Raw genomic sequence first — 10,401 nt, forward strand, 5'->3', positions numbered from 1 at the left:
TATTATATTCAGTATAAATAACCAAAATCATAGAAAATAAATCTAAAGTTTCTACTTCTAGCACCATATTTTTATAAACTGTAAACATATTTAATTTTATATGTGAAATTTTAGTATAAATTTAGAGGTGAGACAAATATAGCCGATATCAGGAAATAGGTTGAATTTTTAACAGAGGAAAATGCCCCATTTGAATGCTGAAAATTTTATATAATTTTTTTAATTGGTATTATGTAATTTTTTTAAATAATTCTAGCCAAGAGTTTTGGACGGGCGGAGATGCTTTAAAAAAACATTTTATGATTTTACTATAATGTGCACAGTTGAATAGAAGTGAAGACCTTCCACTTTGTTGTAAGAAACAAGGGAAACCAGGACAACAAATGTATTGCTTTACATAGACTTCCATTTGCAAAACCTCCCTCAGTGCCATTTTATAGTTGGCACTGCTTGCAGCTTGGACTTTTTAGTGCCAGATCCAAACTTGATACGCGGTTTCTTGGGTACCTTCATTCTTCGGGGACGACGATGCTTCCACCAGTGCACTGTCTTTGCAAACTTCTTGCTTACATGTTGGTGCTTTGCTTCATGTTCTATGCCTTTTAATTTCTTTGATTTTTTTGAGTGTCTAACGTGCCTCACAACCCCATTTACAACTCTGTTGAAGTCGGTTCCTCGTTTTTTGTTAGGTGCATAGTGCACCATGGACTTGCTAAGTTTGTCCGTAGCTTTCTCTCCAGAAGTTTCCGCCTGGTTCCTTCTTTTAAACATCTTTTGGTATGCCTGTGACTGATCATCGCTGTGTTTACTATCATCAGAATAATGGTGGTGATGGTGGAATATGATTGCCAGTTTATCCTTCAGTTTCTTCAATCTGCCTGTCTGTTTCTTGAGCCTCCTCCTAGTTGTTGGTCTATACCTCCTTGAATAATGTTCCTGTTGATAAGAGGGGTCACTCCAACGAAGGCTCGATGTCTGATCAGAATGTAAATGTCTAACAACTTCACCACTACTATCGGAGTCCTCTACAGACTGAGTACTACTAGGCACAGAGGACAATTGGCTATCGCTATAGCTTGTAAAACCTGTGTCATGGCCCTGACTACTACTACGAACATAGTTTCCCTCGCTCTCACTGCTAGCACTTGTAGCTGAATGACGGCTGCTTTGACTGTGATCCGTCACTGAATACTTTTCTCTGTCATGGTAACTAGTACTACCCCGCTGAGTTGTCCAGCTAGAGGAAGAGCTTCCAGGGGGAGTTCTGCTATTTGATTCTTGCTGATCTGAAAAAACCAGTCTCTCTTTGCCCTTCTGTTTGACCTTTTCTACTTCGCCTCTATCATTTTCCATCTGATCTCCATGCATGACAGGATCTCGCAGAGTTCGTCTCATAATTTTTGGACGAGGCAGAATCTTGCTAGTCGCACTCGTCTTGCTTCTTCGAGTCTGGATATGCTTATTAACTGCGGGAACTGATGGTTTGGTTTGTCCTACATCACTGAATTTGCTCTTTTGAAGATATCTATCCAAAATTAATTTATTATTCTTCTTAGGCAATTTATCGAGCAAACTTTTCTTTTTGCACGAGTTTAGTGGGATCTTAAGACCCTGTACAGGATTTGTCCGACATGGACTTTTCTTGTTTTGAATCTTTGGCTCGACCTTCCCTACACTGGTTTTGACATTCTTAACATGAACCAACCTAGCTTTGTGCAATCCAAGTTTTTGTCTTTCGATAAGCTCCTCTACCTGACTGAATGTATTACCTCTCAAAGTAATTTCATTGTCTTTCCCAAATTTCCCAAAATTTTGACACTCTGACTTTCTTGACTCGGCATTCCAAGGAGAAAGTGAAGCATAATTCCTCAATGACTGATTTGGAAGATTCAATTCATGTAGTGGATTCCCTACAGACCTCGACAATTGGCGCCACAGTGGATTCACTACAGACCTCGACAATTGGCACCACCGAGTCAGGCCTTTAGTCTCCCTATCTCTTCTTCTAAACAAGTGACAACGCGAGTCATTTCTACCCAACATAAAGTGGCCGACCTGATTTTGATCACCTAGTGACACTAAAGCACCTGTATCTCCCATATTTGGAATACTTGTTCCTAAACCAGAAACATAACCGCTGGCAAACTTAAAAACTCCTTGTCCAGGCTCAGTCTGCTTCCCACGTGAATCCACTAGATTGCCACCTACTTTCAAAGCTGATATGCAAGATTCAATACTTTTAATTGCATCAGAAGCCTCCTTGGATATACGATATATATCCTTGTGACTCTTCTCTGTGCCGGGGGAAAGGTTTTGTAAAGCTCCTGACGTGACAATGCCAGATGCATCACCGTTGTAAGAATGAACTGGGGCACCATTTCCTCTTGGTCTAAACTGGAATCTAGAAATCCCTTCCTGCATTTTATTGTCATCGTTAAAATCATCCGAAATGGCTTCGTCACAGGATTCTATTGCCTTTGTTTGTGCATCAACCTGATGCTTAAGCTGAAGATTTTTGATTTCTTTGCCAGTATCTTCAATTTCGACAGCTGAACTTGTCCCCCTATCAAACTTAACCTGCTTTGCGCTGCTTCTCCGGCAAATCTGGCAACGTTTCTTTCTATTCCAAAGTTCATCTGCATAAATGCTCGCTTCTGACTGCTCTGAATCAACTGATTGACCTTGTTTATCCTTGCCAGTTTGTTTGTCGGAAATTATATTAGTATTCTGTAGTCCAGTAAAAGATGATGAAATTTTCAGTGAATTTTGGGACTGCTGTTGTTCAGTCAAACTGTGTATATTGGATAGACCCAAGATAGACACTATAACCTGTGAAACGAATTAAGCAAGATGTAAGAAAGTAACCTATCACTGGTATATATTTTATTTTAAAGATTCAGCAATGCTTTTTTTTACCTGATATATGAATTTCACAAATTTATAGAAGACTTGCATCGCTCTAGATTTCAGAAGGCTATTAGATTTCAAAAAAAATCACTTGCTTCCACGTTCACCCTTTCTTTATTCAAAGACTTTACATCATGTCCCTCTGATACCTCTGATGAAGTTTTTAAACCTTTTCAGCAGCACCTCCAGCAGATCCTTCAAGAGGAACCGAGAAGTCTCATCCAACTGCTTTAGATAAATAGATTATTAACGAATATGATAACTACACAAGGCAAGATGTAATAATCTTTGCTCAATACATATAAAACAATTGAATTCGCAAACTAATAATCAAGCACCCGCATAAGTATTACTGTAGAAATACTAAACATGTAACTATGTGATATTTGCTGCTCTTTTTATTAATTGTTGAGTTCTGGGCCATGTGCAAGATGAATTTAGAGAATAACTTGAAGAAAACAGCTTCTTCTCCCTTTACAATAATTCGAATATCATAGTAAAATTGAATCTTCAATCAGAAGTAATACTAATATCTTACATGCAAATAGAATCAGACGGCCTCTACATTCAGTTTCTGACAGAACCAAAGGTATGCTTATGCGGTCCAAGTACTATTGCTTCACACACATTAAGTAACGAGCCAACCAAACTACCAAACCAGGTTTTATAACCAATAATCGAGAAATATTTATTATCGGATCACTAATTTTGATATAAGGATCTATCCAAATTACACATTACAATGTGCAATGGTCACATTGCAGTTGTAGTACTTCACCACAGTCTATATGCCATACCACAAATATTCAGAGATTTCAAAACTTGGCTGAATTAAATCATCTGCGAATCCATAATAGTTATGCAATTTGAAGATCACTAGTTTAATTAAACACCGTCTTCACCCAATAAAACAAGATACCAAATTTAGCTTTTGCGAAACAGGATTCCAAAACTATTCATAATTGTCAGAAATACAAGCAAAAATAGTTGGTTTCTAAAGCCTCACAGTTATATGATCCAAATATATTATAAAGTCCGACTACATTTGTTGCTTGACAGTCCTACTTGATCGAAATGTCATTATAACGTCCTAGTACATTCTATGCTTGACTGTCCTACTTTCGAGCGTGACATACTATTTCAAATCATTATGGACACATAATACTTGAGTTGTGTTCACTTTGTATACCAGAACCAAACTTTATGAAGTGAAAATAAATTACTCTAGACTCACTACACAATAGGAAGAAATTATACATACAGAACCCTCACCAAAACAAAATGCAAAACCATTTTAAAAAAATCCGACAGTTGTACATAACAAAGTTAAATAAGTGAAGGACACTTACAAGATAATGTCGAGATATGTAATTCTGAACAGATTGTCGATCATTATTGAATAAAAGAGAGAGCGCATAAATTATTCAAGGCATCAAGATATGATTCTATCACTATTTCCTGTCGTACATCCATGTATTTAGTGACAATAGAGAGAGAGAGGCGCCAAAGAGTAACGGTTTTAGACCTCATTGTTTTTTACTCTTTTTACTGAATAAGAATGGGATATTTGTTATTTTTTTTTTATTTTTTCGGTCAAGTAATATTCGTTAATTTAAATTAAATGTTAATTATTTTTTATACCAAATTGTTCTTTTATAATTTTACAATGATTAAATGTTAATTGTTTTTATACCGAATTGGCCTTTCATAACTTTACAATGATTAAAAAACAAGTCCGGAGGTGATCATGTTTAGGATTGAACAGCGAAAACCGTAAAAACCAATCCGATTTTAATTCGATCTAAACTGAAACTGAAGTGAGATTCGTGGTTCTGGTTCTTCTAATTTAATAAACCGAGGTTCATGATTTGGTTTCGATTTTATGTTAAACCAGCGGTCGAACCGAACCGCACATATATAATACCATAATTTAGACTAATATAGTTATACATTATTCCATTTTTAAACTCCACCGACGTTGTCAATATTTATTAAAACTTTTACTTTCGGTAGACAGTAGAAGTTTACTATTATTTCATTTTTATCCATCTGAATTATTGTTAGAACACTCTTAATTATTTGTTTGGAATTGTTATTCATGTACTACATGTTATTGGTTATTATTATCAAAGTACTACTATTTATAATTACTTGATTAATACATTGTAATTTGCTGGTGTTAGGTATGAAATGCACACAAGGGTTAAATGTGTTTTCTTGATTTTCTTACTTAAAAATTGTGTTGAATGTTTTGAAGATATTTAAGTTAAAGATATATGACTATTTGCACTTGACAGGCTAAATAATTGCAGTGATAATTAAGTAACTCTAAAGACAAAAATACAATAATCAAAACTCACTTGATTTACATTAACTCTAAAGACAAAAATACAATAATCAAAACTCACTTGATTTACATTAATATCAAATTAGTTGTGCTACAAATCTGTGTTCTTGAATAATAAGAAGTCAGCTACTTCTCTTGTGAGAATACAAGATTTCTAGATATGTTTTGTTACTTCTAAACAAAGGACCCGTGACATATTTTATAGATCAATATGCACAGTTTACAGAAATTGCACTAAAATAGACTAACACACTTTCTAAAGCTAATTTGTCCATTTTTATTTTAAGTGCAGCAAATCTTTATATAATCTTCAAGGTCTGTGACCTTCCTTTTTCCAGTTCATCTTAATCCTTGATCTTGCACTCATCAAGCTGCATTTATAGACTTTTATTTTAGTGATAAAATGGTTTATTTACTGATAATCTTGAATCTTCAAGTTGGTTGTAATCCGTAAATTGAGCTGTTATCAAGATCTACATTACTGTATAGAGATGTCTCATGTCGACATGTAAAAGACTTATCGATATCTTTGCAGTTTGGCTTGTTAACATTTCCACTTCTCTACATACAGTTTTGACTTATCGACATCTTCACTTCTCTACAAGTATTTTTGACTTGTTGACATCTTCACTTCTTTACATGCATTTTTGACTTGTCGACATCCCCACTTCTTTACATGTCTTGGACTTCTCTAAAGGTAGAATAACATCTCTACAAGTAGAATGACTTCTCTACAAGTATAATGACATCTCTACAAGTAAAATGACTTCTATACAAGTTATTCTGACTTCTCGATAGACATCTCGACATATCTTGATCTATGACTTCTTGACATTTAATTTGACTTAGAACATTTTTTAATCCACAGCTTCACCAAGTATTATATCATCATTCCGAGGCATGATCAGGCTTGATCTTCTTCCAAAAATTTATTCATAACTTGTTGGTTATTTACTGAAAATACTTCAGTCTAGTCTACTTATCAATTTTACATACTCAAGAACATCATTACAAAATACATAAAAATTACAAGTCAACCAAATTTTGGGATTGTCAAAATGACTTAGTCTTGTTATGTAAAGGCATGTTTTACACAACAATCTCCCCCAATTTGTGAGAAGATTACTTGTCACAAATTCATGCCTGATAACAAGACTAATCCCAAGCTAAAATTAAAAACTAACAAATAAACAAAGTACAAGCTTTATATAGACATTCATCTTATAGTTACAGTTGAAGTTACAGTTTCATACTTAGCTAAACTTTTCATATCCTGGTTGCTCTCTAATCAAGTCCTTCAGTTTGACAAGACATTCAAGTTCTTCAATTATCCCAGTCCCCCTTAGAGCTTCCACCAGTTTCACCCATTCATTTACTGAGTATTTGTCAAGATATTAGATTCTGTACCTTGAGAATCTGTGAGTCTTGATATTTAGAAATACACCATCTGCAGAAACTCTACTCAATCCTCTAGCTTTTAGATCATTTGATCTTTTATCTAACATCTCCAACTATTTAGTCTTCTTTATAGCATTTGATTCCCACTCAGTCTTCTCCCTTGCATTTCTTTCATCTCTTATTTCTTCAGCTAGTTGATTGTAGTCATCATCTGATATTTCTTCCAAAATTAGTAGAAAATTTTCTTGATTAAAGAAGTTCCATAGAGCACCCATTTCAACTTTTATTTTCTTTGATTTTCACCTAGTAGACTTGAAATGAATTTTGGTTGGCGATTTTAATGATGGAGGTTTGGTCAATTTCTTTAAGGAGGTTTGGTTGGCCAAGATAGGTATTTAAAGTAGATAGTTGGCTGTGAGTTTGTAAAGGTATTTAGACTTGGAGGTTTGGATGATTTGAGTTTTTGTTTGGCTAGGGTTTTGGGTTGAGGTTTGCAGAGTTATAGATTTTTGGTTTAGTGGTGTTTTCTTGATGTATTTACCATCTCCTTCACCATTCTTCTTTCTATCTTCATCTTTCCCTTTCTTTTTCTCATCTTTTTTACTATTACTGCTTTTACTGGATTGACTTGGATTTGAGCCAAAAGATTTATGTGCATCCCTCGTTTGCTCATCATCATCCATGTCATCATCCTTTTCATTTATAGCAGTCTTTGGAAGTATGTCATCAACATTCCTCAAGTATCTCCCAAAGATATTAATCATCTCAAGATCCTCAACAGACTTGTTCTCACAAATTGGAGGAGATTGTTATGCAAGACATGCATGTACATAACAAGACTAGGTCATATTGACATCCCTAAAGATAAGTTGTATGCTAATCTATATTTGTATTTTGTAATTATATTTCTTGAGTCTGTAAAAATATTTAGTAGATTAGAAAAAAGGATTTTTCTATGAACATCCTTTTAAGCTACAGAATAAACTCTGGAAGGAGATCAAATCCCGCTCATGCCTCAGAGAGAAGTGTAGCAGCTTGGATTTGAATAATGCTGTTCTAGGAAAAATATATTAAGACAGATATCGACTAGTCAAAGATCAAGGGATATCGAGAAGTCTATCGAGAAGGCCAAAATGACTTATAGAGAAGTCGCAAGAGATATCGGCAAGTCAACATGCATGTAGAGATCTCAGATATTGACAAGTCAAAATGTATATATAGAGAACTGGAGATATCGACAAGTCATTTCTTAATATAGAGATATTGACAAGTCAAAATTTTCTTGTAGAGAACTCAAGATGTCGACAAGTCAAAAGCCCATATAGAGAACTGAAAATATCGACAAGTCATTCTACATGTAGAGAACTAGAGATATCGACAAGTCAAATATACATGTAGAGAACTCAAGATATCGATAAGTTGTTTTATTTATCGATATGTCATTTCTCTACAGAAAAAAAAAGGTCTCGACAAACTATCTCAAATTCATAATACAAACAAGTTCAAGATTTAATTAGTCCACAAACAATTCATTCACTGAATTGGAAAGACTACAAAAGCAGCTTGAAGAATACAAGATTAAGGGCCAAGATTCACTGGACAAAGGATGGTCACAGACCTACAAGATTCTGCAAAGATACAAGATAGCTTTAGAAAATGTGTTAGTACATTTTAGTGCAAGTTTGTAATCTCGTGTTGTTGGTCTGTAAAGCATGCACGGGTCCTTAGTTTAGAATTAACAAAAACAGATCTAGAAAAATCTTGTATTCTCTCTCAAGATTTGTAGCTAAGTTCTTATCTCTAAGAACACAGATTTGTAGCAAAATAAATTTGATTAATACAATCAAGTGAGTTTTTGATATCTTGTCTTGTGTTTACTATCAAATAATTTATCTCTACAAACTCATATTTGCTTTTATTCAAATTAATCCAAATAGTTTCAAAAGAGAATTAAAATCCAAGAAACACATTCACCTCCCCTCTGTGTTATATTTCACAAAGGTCTTAGCAACATTAAACTCACTTTAATCACTCGATGCTTCCATTCCATTAAAAACATCAAAATTCACCAAATTTAAATACCTTAATTTACCTCTGATTTTGAAAATGCTAGAAACAGAGAATTATTGATTTGAGAGATGAAAGATAATGATTTCAGTTAATTGAACTTATAATTTTGACATCAAAATCATATAGAATCGGGCTTTAATTGTTGTAGAGAGAGGGAGAGAGAGGGGGTGATAGATAGAGATAGGTGAACAACAAAGCGGTGGAGACGTGGCTGGGGCGACGACAATATGTTGGTGCAACGACAACGGGCAGGGTTGGTGGTTCTGGTTGTTATGGTGGGAGCAGGGAGGAGAAATAAAATAGGTGAGAAAGATGATAAGATTTAAATGAACGTACTGATTAAAAGTAATCTAAAATATATGTGGATATGATGAGATCTCATATCTAATTTCAATTTGAGTTCTCATTTAAGTAACTTCCTATGATAATAAATGAAATAAATTATATATTTTATATTATTTTAAATAATTATTCTCTACAGAACTCTACATAAGGGAGCTCTCTATAGATTTCCACCCATCTATAATATCTATCTTATAATTAAATTAAATTAGTTAATATGAATTAAAATTTAAATTAATTTAAGAAATTTATTTCAATATCTATTATACCTTAACAATCTAACAATGGAATTACAGAAGGGGGGGGTTGAATATAATTTTGATTCCTTTTTGAAATAATAAAATCTCTTTGCAAAATATATCTGTGTTTGAAAAAACAAATGCGTGGGATAAAAGATTTAAGTATTCAAGACACAAAGTAAGTAAAACAATGGTTTATAAACTTTTTGGTGGATTGATTTTTCCACCATAGATATATATGAGAACTCTGTGATGCAAGAATGCACACAACTGCTTACAAGTGTTTATAAAAGAAGAACGGAGAAATTCCTAACAGATATAGCTTTTTCTATTTCTCAGTTCAATTGATAGTTATTCTACTTGCTACACTTGGTTTATATATTATCAAGTTACACATGAAAAAGACAAACAGATAAAACAAATATCTAAGTCTATTCACATGTTCCTTCATCACTTTATCCAACATCTTTGTATTTTTTCAAGTAAGCATGGAAATGGAAATGCTCATTTGTTCTCTCAAACATGTAAATAGGCCGACACATTCCTTTTGTATACAATCAACCCATGTGACTGTCAAGTCACTTTCAACTGCCATTTGAATTGGTCATCTGTCGATACTCCACATGAGTTATCTGTTTAGTCTCTAATGGATCATCTGCTGAAAGTGTCTTGAGTCATCCGTCGAAGCTTTGTAGTTTATCCATTGAAAGTATTTTCTTAGCAGTTGATACAATTTTACTTATGCAAAATTACAAGGAATCTAATATTTACAATTAGCTGACCTATTTTACATATCTTTCTAGTAGTCAACATGACATAGAATTTTCTACAACTTCTAAACTTCTAAGTTATTACAGTATACAAAAATGTGCTACAAAAACTTATTGAAATATAAGCTACTCTATCAACCGATGAACAAGTATGGTTATCCGTTGATAGTTACAAAATCACTTAATTAAATCTAATAAGGTGTTTTGGTGAATTATCATCAAGTCTATAACATATTCCTAACAATCTCCCCCAATTTATGTCTACTAGAATTATTAGCATAAATTTAGGAGGACTTGATGATAACAAAACACCCTACAAAAAATAAAC

At 33.8% G+C, this 10,401-nt stretch overlaps 1 protein-coding gene across 1 annotated transcript; it reads right to left on the reverse strand.

The window, feature by feature from the left end:
• Positions 1 to 314: 314 nt before the first annotated feature.
• LOC141698178 (uncharacterized) lies at positions 315 to 3,126 on the reverse strand. The gene is made up of 2 exons (XM_074502812.1): positions 2,917 to 3,126; positions 315 to 2,829 (listed from the first exon to the last, which is right to left on the reverse strand). The coding sequence occupies exons 1-2, from the start codon at positions 2,953 to 2,955 to the stop codon at positions 424 to 426; spliced, it is 2,445 nt and encodes an 814-aa protein (XP_074358913.1). The 5' UTR covers positions 2,956 to 3,126; the 3' UTR covers positions 315 to 423.
• Positions 3,127 to 10,401: the final 7,275 nt, after the last annotated feature.

This window comes from Apium graveolens, chromosome 11 (assembly GCF_009905375.1).
Source record: "Apium graveolens cultivar Ventura chromosome 11, ASM990537v1, whole genome shotgun sequence".
Classification (NCBI taxonomy): Eukaryota; Viridiplantae; Streptophyta; class Magnoliopsida; order Apiales; family Apiaceae; genus Apium; species Apium graveolens.